The sequence below is a fragment of the Gallus gallus genome, chromosome 1, assembly GCF_016699485.2.
Source record: "Gallus gallus isolate bGalGal1 chromosome 1, bGalGal1.mat.broiler.GRCg7b, whole genome shotgun sequence".
In the NCBI taxonomy this organism is placed as follows: domain Eukaryota; kingdom Metazoa; phylum Chordata; class Aves; order Galliformes; family Phasianidae; genus Gallus; species Gallus gallus.
In genome coordinates this window covers 79594081-79610924 of record NC_052532.1, presented here as the reverse complement: position 1 = coordinate 79610924, position 16844 = coordinate 79594081, and the positions used below count along the sequence as shown (strand labels likewise).

Below are 16844 nucleotides of genomic sequence, written 5' to 3'. Positions count from 1 at the left end.
GAAGAAGGCATTAATACTTATCTCATGTAGCTTTAAAATTCTATCTCTTGCTGATTGTGTAGCTGCTTCAAGGCATGTATTTTAGTTTGATGGCTTGATTAGTTCTATTATCATGATGTTTTAATACAGTTTTCATCCTCTTTCTTTCCTTAGGAAAAATTCAAAGAGATGGAAAAAAGCCTGAATCCTGTAAACCAATTCTTAAAGTGGAGTACAAAACCTGTAAAAACAGGTATGTTTCAGTGTTACATTCGTGAGTTCATACATTCAGAATCTTTCCTTTATTCTTTTTTTGCAAAGCTATTTAAGATATTAAAGCTGTTAAGACATTACACCTATAATGTAAACTTATTACATAAACTTATGATTACTATGTTTTTATATTTAATACAGCGAACCATTTGTGATATTTTCCGGTGGGTTGTCATATGATAAGGCTTGTCGAAGACCAAGTCTAACGATTATGCATGGGAAAGCAATTACAGTTCTTGAAATGGATCATCCTATAGTTGATTTTTTAACTCTTTGTGAAACCCCATATCCGAATGGTGAGTTCGTTTAGCAAAATAGAGTTATAGAAAGTATAAATGAACTGAACTTCTCTTATATCTGAATTCCTGTCCAGGAACTTCCATTCTCACAGTTGTCTCCGTCTCAAATATCACCTATTGCTGAAAGTAACCGAAACTTGTCTGCATTCTGAACATAGAAAACAAGTAGTTAGTGGGCAATAAAGAATGCATAGATTTCAAGATACAAGTTTGAAACATGGGCTAGTGTGAAGTAGTATTACTCTTAAACAAACGTAAGAGCTTATGTATCTTAAAATGTTTTGCTACATATTACGAGACTGCCAAATGCTGAAATAAATTCACAGAAAATTCTGGAAAGTGAAATTAAGAAAGCTGCAAGTGAAAAGAAGCTGAATTTGGCTTTTTAAGCCCTCAGTCAGAAAAGTAAAATCAGTCTTTTATACAGTGATAAATCAAATACATATTAAAAACAATGCTATTTGTTTTAGTGTCATGCAATAAAAGTAATTTTCAGTAATCAAGTTAATTTGCAGTTCTTTCTGTGCTCTGAGTCCAATTTAGGTATTTCACTCTTGCTATGTCTGTAGCACAATTGTATTATTTGAAGCACTTGTGCTGTCAGAGTACTCCTGTCATGTTGTTTCTTTAATTTTTCCTTGTTATTGTTAAAATGAAGATACAGAGAAGATTTCCTTCATAATCTTCCTTTCAAATTGCTTTGGAAATGAGGGCATTGTGTATCAAGTGGTCTGGACTAGCTGTTCACAGTCTGTTTCTAAAGAATAGTTGTGCACAGAAAAAACATTAATACGGGGCAGCTGAAAAATACATTTTTTAAGTAACAAATGGATTCAACAGTGCCATAATACACACAACCTCCTCACATTTTGTTTCATTACTTTCAGTATTCCATCATGCTGGAATGCTACATTATGCCTATAGCAATTGAACAGATCAATACAGTGGCAGTCAGCCCTTAAATGAGGTCTGAGAGGTGCAGCCAGGCTCCACCCGTTCCGGTCACACAGATGAATTGCCTTCACCTGTACTCCCAGGGTTGAACCACTCTTTTTCCCAGGTGCTCAATCAGTGGTTCAGGCCATGACTCAACAGTTCCCATACGGTGCCAATACTGTTTCTGTCATGTATGTTAATCAGCAGCTCTGCCTGAAAGTTATTTATTTTCTCATTTCTTATTTGTCCCTAATCAAATGCTTTCTAGATTTTGTTTAATAGACTGTAAATGTTCAAAGAACAAAAACGTGACTAGCATGTTTAAAATGACTAATGGAAGAATTCATTGTCTTTTATACTTGATTCCTCTCTCGCAGAATTTCAAGAACCCTATGCTGTAGTTGTGCTTTTGGAAAAAGATCTCATTGTTGTGGACCTGACACAAAGCAAGTAAGTATAAAATCTTATATGAAGTTATGGATGCTTCTTAGCTGTTTAGAATTTGATGATTAAAAAAAAAATCAAAATGATACAATGGAATGTCATTTTACTACACAAAATCGTTCAGTCTATGTATTTACTTCCACCATAAAAGCTAGGATCAACTAATCAATAGAAGCTTGCTTTTAAGTTTGGGAATAAATCTAAATCTGCAGTCCCTTCAGTATAGCCCTCAAACACAGCATCAAAGTTAAGTGATTCTTGGACAATTGCTGAATTACTACCTGAGTATTCATGTTAGAAATTACACTCAACTTGTTCCTAAATGCATGTCTAACTTCACTGGACTCCACAAGGAGTAAATAACGGCACTGCTTTATCCTTGATCTATGGGATTCTTTCATGATCCATTTGTTGTTTTAAATGACAAATAATACTTTCACATCAAAATCGGTGTTCATATATATCATATAATGCAGGATGTGATTCTTATTTGCTTTGTTCTGTGTCAAAAAGTGCATCCACATTCACACTGGTATAATTAAGAACAGAATTGTTCTGTAAGGATCTGAAACATTTTTAAGTAAATCATATTCTGACCTCATTCACTTTCAAGAGTAATTCCAATCATCTCAGCAGCATAAAATGGATGCAAGTGAAATCAGAACCAAATTTCTTGCATTTTTGAATTGTGAATAACTGTGTAATCTGCCAGAAATGAGGCCTTCTTTCTTTTCAGATAGTCCAAACTGATGAAAGTGGGAAGTAAACTGAAATCTATTTCATCTGTTATTGCAGTTGTTCACTGTAGAATCAGTAGTATATCAACACAATGAACAGAGCTATTGAACACAAAATCTGCCGTTGAATAGTTAGTTTTTAGGTCATGGTATATATCATATGAATGAACCTGAAGCTTCTAGAAAATATATGATTTCTGTATCACATAAATGAGATTATGAGATGCTGAAAAAAAATTACATCAATGAAAAAACAGATTATTATCACAGCACAGGAATTTGTATATTGTTAACACTAGAAGTTTCTATTGACATTAAAAATAATATGTATGTTTTTAAAAGTGATAAATAATGTGCTTTATCAGTAATTATTCTACTTAGATTGTGTTATATGCTTTCTAATAAGAATGTCTTCTTATATGGCTCAGTGTGTCACCATGCTTCTAATAAATTGTCTTCCTTGACTAGTTTTCCAATCTTCGAAAATCCATATCCTATTGACATTCATGAGTCACCTGTCACCTGCACAGAATATTTTGCCGACTGTCCTCCAGATTTGATTCCTGTACTCTATTCTGTAGGAGCAAAACATAAAAAGCAAGGATACAGCAATAAGGTAAACAAAACCAGTATTTTTCAACAAACAAAACACATGTACTATCCATGTCTTTGAAATATCTTGCCAAATTCTTTTCATTTTACTTCTTTAATAACCAATTTCAAGTTAGTCCAACCTGCACATTAGATGCAGCTTTCCCTCTGTGATTTCTTATGGCCTGATATTCATCCCTCAGTAATATCTACCACCACTGAACCATAAGCATTAAGCCACCATTATGCAGGACTTTATCATTAGGCTGCTGGAATTATGTGAGATCAGATTGAATTAAAAGAATGCCATCAATGTAGAATTCAAATTTGTCCGAAAATGTTATCTGTATCAAGGAAAGAAATAGTGTATAAAACGATTATAATGCAAAGCAGAAGATATTCAGTGAAATTTGAAGGTTGACAGCATTCTATTAAATGAGGATACTAGTTATTATTTTATTGAGCTACTGTAGTCTTAACGTAAGGGTTTTAGAAATAATGCAAGCTGCAGAAGTAAAAATTGAGAATTGAATTACTTTATGCATTTCAAGCATTGATCTAGTTTATGTTTTGATTAGAATAATCCATCACAATAAATAAATAATTAAAAATGTTGAGTAAGCAAATTGGGCATCAGTTTTCTTTTTATATTGAAAGAATTGCTCTCCTTAGAGCTGCCTTGTTTTCCTTGAACTGAAAATCTGGTCCTTATATACTTCTTTGAGATCTTAATTCAGCCAAGTACTTCAGAAAATGGTTTTTCTTCTCTTACTAGAATTTGTCTGCTTATTTATCCTTAATTTGTGTCCATAGTTTTCCAAAAATTTCACTGCCTACCTGTACTCCTTGTACATTCTCTTGTCCACCTTGCTTTATTTGTGCATGTATATTATAAATGTGCAGAATTTAGATAGCCATTACCACTCACCCCTCATGTACTCAAAGTACTCATGCATCCAGTCCGTGCATTCTCAGAACCAATTTCCTCCTAGATTTTTCTATCCTCTCATACTCTGTACAAATCCTTACTCACTCTGTACCTGTTACCCAGCAAGCTTTAGGCACAGACCACCATTTTGTTCAACCAGCATAGACCAAGGAAAAGAGTGAGAATCTTTCCACTAAAAAATAGAAGGCAAGGAAGAGATGATGATTTCATACAATCTGTGAAAGTTGCATTCTCTTATTTCATATCCCATAGCATGATACTCAGTTTCTCTTTTCCCACTTTTCTGGGTCAGCTTCTTCAGTAGTCTCCATCCTCAGAATGGATTCTCAGTTCTATTCAGCATCCTATAGAAGCTCCAATGTGAAAAAAGTAGCAAAGGTGTTTACTACTCCTTCCTCTACTTCCTGTTTTGAATGTTTGCAGTGTTAGCTATGCAATGATCATTAAAAAAGATAGAACTTTACTTGTTACAGTAAATAAAAAACAAACAAAAAACTTAAAAGCCTTGATTGATAAAATGCTAATAAGCTTTAAAGGCCTTGAATGCTATGTGATACTTTCATTTCTTTTTTGAGGTGTATTGCTTTTTGGAAGAAGATGTTGTCTGCTCATAAGTCTAAAGATTAACTGAGCAAAATTTATCAGGATTAGCTTTGATCTCTATGCTCTTGTTGTTCATTTAGGAGTGGCCTATCAGTGGTGGAGCATGGAATCTTGGAGCTCAGACATATCCTGAAATCATTATTACAGGGTGAGAATGAAACTGAGGATTTGTTCTTTTAAAGTGCTAGTATCTAGAACTTTTAATTGTGGGTTGCCTGTGGGCAAGTGTTGACCCTTGACAAGGTATGTCCTAACCTCTTGTGTTGAGGTATGTAGCTTGTCTTTTTGATGCAAAATCACCACAGAAATTCCCATTTGCTGTAGAAAATAGAACCTTGTGTTCAAGGATGAACTACTGTTAAGAATTACTGATTGAGGCCCCAGTGTTAGATGGCAAGTCTACTTGTGAAATCCATTTGTGAAGGTGGGATCTTTGGAAAGGGAAATTCATTGCAATCCATTTATTTGTTTGAAGGCCATAGCATTGAAAAGGGAGCCAGCTGTTTTTCTATGCCTGTTGTCCTTTGGCCTTCTGGGGACTTTTTTATCTGGAGATGATTTAGGAAGTCATTTTAATACCACATCATTAGTGGAGATGTGGTGCACTGGGGTTATTTCACCTTTTAAGTGATGGACAGTCCCATAGAAAAAGGCATAAAAAGGCTCAAATTGCAGTAGAAGCCCTAAAAGCAATGCCTGATGGATTTTTCAAGGGGGACACCCTGTAAAACAGAAACTCTTAAGCCTTCTTGTATGGTATACTCCTATTTTTCTCTGATCTCAGACACACCAATGGTAGCAGTATATTTGATAAATTGTTATAATCAATGATAGTTAAAACCTGTTTTAAAAAATACAAGTACGATATGTGCAATAGTATCAGTAAGGGGAAGAAGAAATTATTCCTGTAAACAGAAGTGTCTCCTTTCTACAATTATATTTCAAGGATTGTTTTCTGTTAATACAAAAATACAGCTGTTAGGTGCTAAGGAAGATGAACTTGACCTCTGACTTTTCAAAATTAGATATATGTTTCATTTTTAGAGTCCTTAGGCTCATAGGCTATGGGATATGCTATAGGATGGGATATGCTATAGGATACTTGCACAATGCGAGGCCAGAAGTGCTACATCGTAAAATTGGCATTAGTAAATGAATTAATTTTGTGCTGTTATGATCTTAAAAACTGTAGTCAGCTTAGTTCTCTGTAGGGGATTTCATCAAAAAGTATTCCATCAATCATATTAATAACAAAATATTTCCTTATGGTTAGTAGATACACCATTATATATTGTCATTAAAGTATAGAGAATTAACACAGAAGCAAAATACAGTTCTTTTTACTTCTATTTATCACTCAATGAAAGCAGAAAATGTTCTATAAATGCATAATGTTTTAACACATTTAATTTTTTTTTTTTTTTTTAAGCCATGCAGATGGATCAGTAAAGTTTTGGGATGCTTCTGCCAGTAAGTTTTTGAAGTTCACTTTCATACAGTGCTGAAAAATCATGCATTCATACACACATATATTTACATGTAATACACAGTGTGTTACAGCATGAGTACTAATATCTATAATGCTGTAACTAGGTATGGTCAGGTGAAATTAAGCAAATTTTGATTTAATTAGGAGAAAAATACTATCAATGGAATATTTTAAGCAGAGAAGAGGTGAAAGTCCAGGATAGGGATAAAAACTTTAAATCTGACATACCAAAACCTAGGAAGAATGAAATACTGTTAAATAATCCCATAGGCATAATCCTATTATGTATATAAAACAGTAAGCTGAAATAGCTCTAGTGATATCATGTAGTCTTTTTTACAGATAGATAAAATCAAAACATTAAGATATAGTAAGACATCTTAGTTAAAGACCTCCATGTTTACTAGTCCAGTCTCAAATTCTAGGAATTAATTGGGAAGAGCATTTCAATTCATCCTAGCAGGAAAAAGCATCAGAAAACAGTTATTCCGCATATTTTAGCTTCAATTAAATTTATAAGAGAACAGCATTTTTCCCTATAGAAATTACGTATGGCACTTATTATTAAAATGTATTTATTAAAAATACACACATAGTTTTGTTGAAAGCTATGGTATGTTGTTTCAGATAGCATCTCTGTGCTTCATAAATGCTGCAGCATAGTTAGTTGCCTTGCATCCTCTCTCCTCAGTAATACTGGGTTCTCAGGGTAGAACATCTTTTTCATGAGTTATCAGTCTCTTCCTGTTTCTTCAAGAACTAAGCATGAAAGAAACTGTTATCTGAAATGCTAGACAGAGAGAGATTTTATTTGACCTTAATAAACAGTCTGATAAAATGGTCAATCATACCGACTGTATTGATAACTAAAGTACCTGCTAACTCCTCATTCCACCACATAATTGGCATGATTAATGCAATCACCATTTCTAACCAAATATGGAGAACATTTACAATACTTTAATGTAAGTTAAACCTCATGAATTTGTCAAATAATTCTGGTTTTGCCTAATACCAAATCTTTTCACTTGTGAAGACTATCAAAGAGAAAACAAGACTCCAAAGCCTCATTTCATATATGAGAAAAAAAAAAAAAGATGCATCTTTGAGTTTCTTTCTAGAGTTTGCATCATCCAGCACTTTCAAGCTATCATGAATACCAAAAATAAAGGAATTGTAATGAGGTCAACAAGAGAAAGAGAAAAGTAAAAAAAATGGAAAAACTTCTGATTGGATATAAACATAACCCTCTAACATGTATGTACCTGCTGCAGTAGGAACTGTTCATAGAGGTAAAAGCTCAGATGAGGAGGAATATTCGTGAATCTCTTTAACAGTAACAGAACTCTCCATGCATTTCTGACATCCCTAGTCCTGCTTTTCAGAACATTTACAGTATTACCAGTACCATACTTAGTACTCACTATTTACAAAGCTTTAATTATTTCAAAGATGTACAACGTCTTAGCTTTTGAAACAGCATTCAAATTTAATTTGTGGATTCATGTCAAACATAATATCCTGCTCTTATTTGAAGGAACAAAGTACTTTGCTTTTAGTCATATTTTAATTGTGTGTCTGAAAACATAGATATTTGGGAGACAGGCAAATGCTAAGCCACTGAAGCAGCTTTCTAAGTTTATCTTTGCACAAATTATGTGTCAGCGGTGGCTAATAATTTGTAGAAGTATAAGGCATGGAATCTTGCCTTGTACTTGTGTCCTATGATTCTGTGATTCTTTCTGTCTTAGTATGTGTAGACCCAAGAAGTCTGCTCCTAATTCAGAGTGCCAGTCTAAATTTGACACTGGAATCAAGGGCATCTTGAGACCTTTCCATCACCACAAAACTCAAGAGAATGATATGTTAATTCATTCATATGTAATTAATATGTTAAGAAGCACTTGCAGCACTTCGTGAAAATTTAGAATCATAGAATTGCTCAGGTTGGAATGGACCTTAAATATCATCGAGTCCAACCACAACTATACTACCCTAACTCTAACAACCCTCCAATAAATCATGTCCCTGAGCACCACATTCAAATGGTTTTTAAACACATTTGGGGATGGTGACTCAACCACCTCTCTGAGGAGGTGGCATATATATTAAGATTCATGGGAAACATACCTGAACAGCAAACAGGAAATGTAATTTTGATGTGTTTGCCATCTGATTACATAACTAGAACGCTGCTCTTCCATCTTGTCATTGTTTATTGCCCAGGGTAGCTGGGCTGATCTAGCACAGTTACAGTAATATATGCAACAGATTTATGTATATACACACCCTAATAGGTAGTGGGCCTGGCTGACTTTTTCTGATCTTATGCAATGATCGATTAATGTGATAAATTAATGCAAAAGTAGTAAGAAAAAAAAAAAAAACACAGACAGCAATGTCAGTAAAGCAAAATGTGGTTAATTTTAATTCCCGTTATCTCCAAAATTCACAGTATTGGAGATGTACTCTTGACTAAAGCTTCTAGATATTAAGGTTTTTATAGGCAGGCGTTGATACAGATATGCTTATTGGTCAAGAAAATCCGAGCATCTTCCTTTCAGACTTTGTCTTGCCAGGTCACCAGAATATTTTCCACATTTTTTCTCTTAACGCTCCATACAGTCTTTATTGCAAGACAAAAGAAATCTTTGTTTCACATGTGATTAAGAAAATAGCAGCATGATCAGAGCCTCTCTCTAGCACTTGAGTGTCAGCCTGAATATGAACATACGACTAATATACACCTTTTACATTATGCCTCTGAAGCTAATAAAAAGTGTTTCACGAATATCAATTTTGTAAATATTAAATACATATCCTACTGGTACTGTGTACCAGTATAAAATCTGTACTGTATAATACCCATCTTTTTCTCTTCTTAGGCCTTCATATAATTCTTTGTTGTGCCACCGTTGAAAAGAAAATGCAAATTGAAGAGTTTTATAACTGATTTGCTTATGGTTGATCAGGTTTTTCTGTTTGTTTTAATATATTCCAGTTACACTGCAGATGTTGTACAAATTAAAAACATCAAAAGTCTTTGAAAAACAGAAGTCAGGGGAAGGAAAAGCAACAGCTGAGATTGTGGAAGAAGACCCTTTTGCTGTTCAAATGATGTACTGGTGTCCTGAAAGCCGAATTTTCTGCGTGGCAGGAGTTTCTGCATATGTGGTTATTTATAGATTCAGCAAACATGAAGTAAATACTGAAATCGCGGTAAGTCATTTGGAATTTTACTTGTTGGTGAAGTAACACCATTTCTAGTTGAAAGTGCCTTCTGTGTCTGTATACAACTGTATAAACACAGATTGAGGAATATTCCATTTAAAACCTTTTCAATGAAATATTGATTGTAATTAAGCTGATGATAAAAACTGAGTGAGGTTTTGGGATCCAACTCTCTTATTTTTTACTTTAATAGTAACGTACTATAGGATGGTTGTCAGACGTAGTTCACTTTTAAGACTTCAATACAGTGCATCTCTGTTGTACTTACTGCTCTAGTAATACTGACTGATGTATGTTTTTCCCAGATAACATTACTCGAGTCAATTATTTCATATCTTCAATTTGTTTTCGTAATATTTGTAGTAAAAGGGGACTGAAAAATATCACTCGCTTTAACAAAATAGAGTTAATTTTTACTTTTTTTTCCTAGTTTAAATTGACTTTGCTTCCCTCAAAATGGACACTGTTTGAAAAGCAAGGTGATTTATGGTGAAGTAGTTGATATTTTCCTAAGCATCTTGAGCTTCAATCCTATTCAAATACTGCTTTTTTCAGTCTTCATGTCTTAAGCAGTCACTTCATTTCAGGTAGAATCACACAGTTCATGTTCTTCTAACTGCTCTGCAGTCACCTGGTACTTAGTCATCATACAGCAAGTTAAACTTTGGTTTAAACCTTGCATTTCTGCACAGTAGTGACAACCACTTCTAATAGAGTGGTTCAACAACACTTTAAATGTAAAATATTCTTTCATTAGTGTAAAATATTCAACAGCAGACAACTCTTAAGAGGAAGGCAATCTAAATGGGCCTGGAGCATCTCCCTTGCAAGGAAAGTCTGAGAGACCTGGGTTGATTCAGCCTAGAGAAGAAAAGACTGAGAGGGGATCTGATCAGTGTTTTTAAATTCCTAAAGTGCAGGAAGCAATTGGATGACGCCAGACTCTTTTCTATGGTGTGTAGTGATAGTACAAGGAGCAAAGGCCAAAAACTGGATCATAGGAAGTTCCACACAAATATGTGGAAGAACTTAATTTCAGTGAGGGTATTTTAATGCCCTTGAGAAAGGCTATAGTTCTAGCCTGATGAAAACATCTGTGTCACTTTTCGCCTGTAAATCACATGCCAGTTGGTAAGGAGACTCATTACCTATACCCATTCTGTTCTTTTCCTGTCATTTTTTCCTCCTGGAGAGCAACTTTTAAGCTATCTCATTGCATCCTTTCAGAAATGCTTTAAAACTAATGAACAGTAATCTCACCATGTTGGCCAGCTCACACATAATGTTGCAAAAAACTTTACATGTCAATGTTGATATTTTATTCCAAATAATGCACCTTATCTTTTATTAGCTAACATTCATTTTGTTTTATTTTCATATCTTTTAATTTTTCAGCTTAGTTGGAACAGACCTCGTATATTCTGAAGTGTAATAGTGTGAGCAATTTAATAATTCCTCAGATTTCATCCACAGTTAACAGGCACTTATATAATAAATTGTTCTGTAAAGAGTTGGTTTAGTATTATTTAATATTTTCAGCATAGTAAGTGAATTCCTCTGGGTTCTGTGCATCCCTGAGACGAGCCTCATCTCTTGTTTTCAGCATTTTTATTGCAAACATTCAAGTCTTCATTCCTAAATGCTGCTTTTTTATTAAGAAAAAGTATAGGAGCATTCATTGGAATATATACCTGACTTTACATTCAATAGCCTTGTCTATATGGAAAATGAGCTGGTCAGTCTTGGGATTTACATAGATTGCTCCAAAAGTAATGTCTCCTATTAATTTCTGTGGAAACTACAACAGATACAAAGAGCACAGTAACACTAGTTGACAGAGAAAATTCTCAACTACAAAACACTTTTTCAGTGTAGTCACAGTCACCACCATTAGTTATGCATTTTCATCAGACAAGAATAAGAGCCTGTATGCCACGCTCATAAAAATCTGCACCAGTGGAGGTGACCCACTGTTTCACAGCTGCTACAACAGCATCACTGCTAAGAAAGTGTTGCCAATGCAGCCCATCTTTCATCAGCCCAAACAGATGGAAGTCGGAAGACACCAAATCTGGGCTATACACAGGATGCAGTAGGACAGTCCAACTAAAATTGGCAGTGTGCTCCACAGTCTTCAAACTGGTATGGGACCTGGCATTATTGTGTTGCAAGAGAAAAGAGTTGTTCTTCTCTGGCCTGACTCTGGAAGTTTGAGCCTTCAGCTTAATCAGTGTCATGATATAGGAGGTCAGAGCTGATGGTTTGGACATGTTCCAGGAAATCCGGAAGGATCACCCCTTTCCTATTCCAAAAGACAGTGCACATCACTTTACCTTTTGAGGGCTGGCTGCCTGTGGAGAATTTTCATGTCGCCACTCCACGGAGTGCCATTTTGACTCCAGCTCGTAGTGATGACGCTATGCCTTGTCACTGGTAACAGTGCAATCCAGGAAGCTCTCACCTGCAACCTTGTATTGGTTCAATAGGTCCTGACAAACTTACATATAGCATTCTTTCTGTTACTGTGTGAGCATTCATGGGACCCAGTTGGCACAACTTTGCAATATTCCAATGTTGCCACTATCATTTCCAATGCATTTAAGCCAGTATTCCACTCAGTAAACAGTCTCCTGGGTAGTAATCTGCCAGTTCATGTGGCTGAGCTGATTGTAATGGTCTTAATTTTGTGGTATGACAGCTGTGTATGGCTTGTCTTTCATGTCGCTGTCACCACTGCTGAAACGCACCACCCACTTAATGCTTCCATCTTCATTTTGGTGAAGATAATATCTCAGTGAGAGACCATTAACTGAGGAGTTTGCAGTGTCTACATTTTCAATTGCATATGATCACTTCAAGAAACCAGCACCAAAATTACTGTTCAGCTAGTATTCCCAAGACATTATCTCTTTGAAGGAATTACCTTGTTTTTTATTATTTTCAACATGAATTTATCCTTGGATAATTCATGTTTGCCCAATTGAAAAGAAAAAGATTTTTTTCTTTTCAAGAAAGAATTGCCCAATATTTATCATGATATTTTGAGATGATCACTTATATAGATTTGAACTCTCTGTGGAGTTTCCCATTTGTTTTGGAATTCCTTCAGTTAAGGTTTCCTGAATTAGTGGAAAGAGTGGAAGCACAGCTGAGCTTCATTGGTCTCCTTTTCCTGTCTGAGGGAGCCCAGAAGGAAAGTGTAAGATAAGTGGTTTAGACTTTGCATTCTGGAATCTGCCAAACTCATGTACAGTTTAAAGAATATGGAACTCTGTGCTCCTTATCCCACATGAGGACAGATGGAGTTCATGGATCAGTACTACCCACTTTGTTAAACTTATGCATACTGGCTAAAAGTTGTCTTTTAGAGATGGTGTTGTAGTTGCAATAGAGAGGAAGCTGATGATCATTCTTTTAATTAGTTGGCTTAGGAAAATAGTGATGAACAATAAGCAGAAAATTTTCATGACATTGACTCTGAATGATACTTTCTTATGCTAAAATATTGTTTACTTAAGAGATGCCTGCTTATGCTAAAATATTGTTAACTTGAGAGTGAGTAATTAATATCTCTTTTCAGACTAAATTCTGGAAAACTGTATTCTTTCACTTACAATAGAATGCTTGGAACAAAGTCAGTACTGAAAGAATATACTTACTTATTTCTCCATCAGCGTAGGGTAAATGACAAGTTCCTATGTAATTCTACTGTTAGGCTGTATAAGAAACAAATGACTGTTTTCTTTATTTGTAGGTGGTTATGATATATGGGTTTTTTTAATCTTCAGGGAAAAAAACCTTCTGATTTTTATTTAAAGGTAATAGAAGTTTCAGCAGCTCTCTTATTAAATTGTGACAGCTTTTTATTTATTTAAGTCACTAGAGGTACGACTTCAGTATGAAGTAGAAGATATCATTACTCCTGAACCGGAAATAATTCCTCAATTTCCAGATGCCTCCTCCCAGCTTCCTTCTTTAAAGAGCCTTTCAGGTAGTACCAACACTGTAGCATGCGAAGGAATGATGAAGGACAGTATCCCATGTCTTAGGTAAGTCTGCCATTGTTCAAAGCTTTATTTTTCTAGCAGGTATTCTTATCAGGAGTCTTAATGATCTGTCAACTATCAAGAAAAGAATGTTAATCATATTATGTGACACAACTAAAAGGAACCAGAATATAGAACAAACAGAAGAATTAAGGCAATATAATTATCAAGGAATTTAACAGGCGGAAAGTAAGTTATGGTGAAGATAAACCGTTGCAGTGAAGGTTTAATTAATTTTCCGGTATGATCTATGAGTAATTCTTCATCTCGCATCCAGTTTTTAATGGAACACAAGTACTACAGAATAGATCACGGAATTTCTGAGAAATTCTTCTTTTTTAGTTCACAAAAATACATAAAGCTCCTTGATTAACGCTAAAATCATCATCTCTGAAAGAAGTATATGCATCTTATTACACACAGGGAAAGGAAACCATGTTCATACTCACAAGAGAGCCCTAAAAATATGCAGTTATGAAACAGTTGCACTGTGTGGAAGTGTTTAATGTTTAGGAAGAAACAAACTCTTGTCTGCTATAGTACACACTGCTACTGCTTGGAGTAAATTAATATATTCTTACGCAAATAAATGATAGGTTTAAAGAGTTTCAGAACAGAATTCTGTACAAAACTCCATAAATCATAATTTCAAAAGAATTGTAGTGCACAGCTGATAAGGATTGCTCTCATTTAGTGAATTAATTATTAGTTCAGTTTAATTTACTATTAAATATTTTAAATTTCTCAATTACTTCAAAAGCAGTTTAAATGAACATTGTCTGACTTGCAGATATTTTCATCAGTTCTGCTCCTGAAAATAGCATTAACATTTAAAAGCAATATTGTGGCATTGTCCATGCATAATTGACAATAGTTTTTGGTTTCCTATACGTTTGTCTTCCTCATTCAGTTAGCAACTGAATCTCAGACATATGTTCAATCATTAATGTGAACCATTAAAATCAATAGAAGAGGCAGAGATAAGTTTTTTAGAAAATCTCAGTGGGAAACTGTATTGTGCCACTGAAATCAGTAAGAATATAATCGATTGTTTCAGTGAATTCCTTAAGGGATTCTTATTTGATTTAAAGAAGGGAAGGCTTGTTGAAAATCTTATGTTCTAAACATAATTATGACTATAAGATGAAAGTAGAATCATAGAATCACCAAGGTTGGAAAGGACCTCTAAGATCATCCAATCCAGCTGTCCACCTATCACCAGTATTTCCCGCTAAACCATGTCACTCAGTTTAACATCTAAACGTTTCCCAAACACCTCCAGGGTTGGTGACTCCACCACCTCCCTGGGCAGCCCATTCCAGCACCTGACTGCTCTCAAAGAATAAGTATTCCCTAACGTCCAGCCTATGTGAGGTGAGACTGGGGCTGCTCCATGCCAGACACAGCCAGTTCCAACAGCCTCACTGCATGGCATGGCTGGGCCCAGCAGCGAAAGCAGCAGAACGTCAGAGACAAGCATGAAAGCATGAGATGCACTGTACTGTCCTTTGTTCTTCATAATTTCTATCGGAATTAGAGCACTATTTGCTTTGTATGTTTTTTGCTAATGTCCTGCTTGCATTATCTTGTTAATAACTTTAGCCGTGTTATCATTTTATAGTTACGTTTTCTTTCAGTTTTCTATATGCCTTCTCTTCTACAAGAACGATAGATTGCCAATAGCCAAATTTGCCTCCAAGGCCTCCATCTCACCAGATGCTTTCAGCTGAGCTAAGAACAAACTAATAAACTGATAGGCATGGTTATTGAATGAGACACTAGAGCATTTCACTTGTGAGAAGTGCTTACTTTTTTTATTCCCAGTAAAAATTTGCTTTTTTTTTTCCAGTCTGATCTACCACCGTGTCAGGTGTGTGGACCAGGAATGCTTGGAAAGCTTGCTGAGTTGCATCATGGTCATGTTCAGAAGATATGCTACATAACCAGTCAGCAAAGATCTCACCTCTACAATCCAGTATTGCTTAGGTTATTTACAGCAGTGCTATATGTAGAGAAGCACATACAGCAGAAATAATTATTGGCCAGTAGCTGCAATTTTTCTGTCTGTACTGTCCATGTGTATACTGACTAGCTGCGCTTCTTTCTCTCTTGATATTCAGTGTTTCTTTGTGTACTTTTTATCACATAGATAAAAGATTATATATGATAGCCTACCCTATAATAAATGAGAGATGTGTAATATATACACTCTCAGTGTTTATAGTTAATGCATCTCAAAGAATTGCTATTCTTGTATGGTACCTTCTATCAGTGTATCATCAAGTAAATTCTACCAGTCAAGAACATAAATAGGCTTACTAAAGTATTCAGTTCTTACACCTTTGCTATATGCTATGCAAGTCACTGAAATAGTCGTAACAGAATATGAAAGAGTGTTAATATTTATATCAGATTTTATGTAGGAAGCAGTCACTCAAAAAGACTAGGTCACGGATGAGGTAATTATACTCCTAAGAAGAAAATAAGAATTGTTTGCACTACACAGATAAATAGAATTGTCAAGTTCAGAAGTTTTGGGTATGCACTGATGAGGTGCAGTACAGAAAGACGCCTCATCTACCTTCTCTTGCCATGCTTCAGAACAAGATAGTTCCAACAACACAGAAATGTCATGTTTTCTTCTGAAAATTTCAAACATTCAGGTTTTCTATCTGAGTTGATTATTCATGCCAGTTTTTAAATGTACAAGGCAATGAAGCTGGTGTAGGGTCTGGAACACAAGTCTTAAGAGGAGTGGCTGAAGGAAATTGAATTGTATAGACTGGAGAAGAGGAGACTTGGGGGAGACCTTACCATTCTATAGCTACCTGAAAGGAACTTGTAGCAAAGTGGGGATCAGCCTCTTCTCCCAGGTAACTAGTGATGAAAGGTATTGGCTTCAAATTGCACCAGGGGAGGTTCAGGTTGGGTATTAGGAAAAATTTATTCCCAGGAGTGGTGAGGTATTGGAACAGGCTGCTCAGGGAGGTGATGGAGTCACTGTCTCTCGAGATTTTAAAGAACTGTGTAGATGTGGCACCGAGAGACATGGTTTAGTGAGCATGGGTGATGGATTGATGGTTGAAGTAGATGATCTTAGTTGTCTTTTCCATTCCTAATTATTCTGTGATTCTGTGGTATTGTACAAGAAAATACTTGGGAAAAAGAAAATGAAAGCAAAATTGTTAAGCAAAAATGGTGCTTATTAACCTCAATTGTTTACCTCACCTACATCCTCTCCAGAGTTTCTTATTTAGGGAATGTTGA

The 16844-nt window shown here is 35.3% G+C and overlaps 1 protein-coding gene across 14 annotated transcripts in view; it reads left to right on the top strand.

Annotated features, from left to right (window-relative positions):
* STXBP5L (syntaxin binding protein 5 like) overlaps positions 1-16844 on the top strand; it is a 190956-nt gene that overhangs the window by 120111 nt on the left and 54001 nt on the right. For all 14 annotated transcript variants that reach the window (XM_015295100.4, XM_040707170.2, XM_040707164.2 and 11 more), the window contains exons 9-16: positions 154-232; positions 394-548; positions 1865-1937; positions 3137-3284; positions 4892-4959; positions 6241-6281; positions 9302-9519; positions 13408-13580. In XM_015295100.4, the coding sequence (XP_015150586.1) occupies positions 154-232; positions 394-548; positions 1865-1937; positions 3137-3284; positions 4892-4959; positions 6241-6281; positions 9302-9519; positions 13408-13580 (955 nt within the window). The remainder of the gene's footprint in view (positions 1-153; positions 233-393; positions 549-1864; positions 1938-3136; positions 3285-4891; positions 4960-6240; positions 6282-9301; positions 9520-13407; positions 13581-16844) is intronic.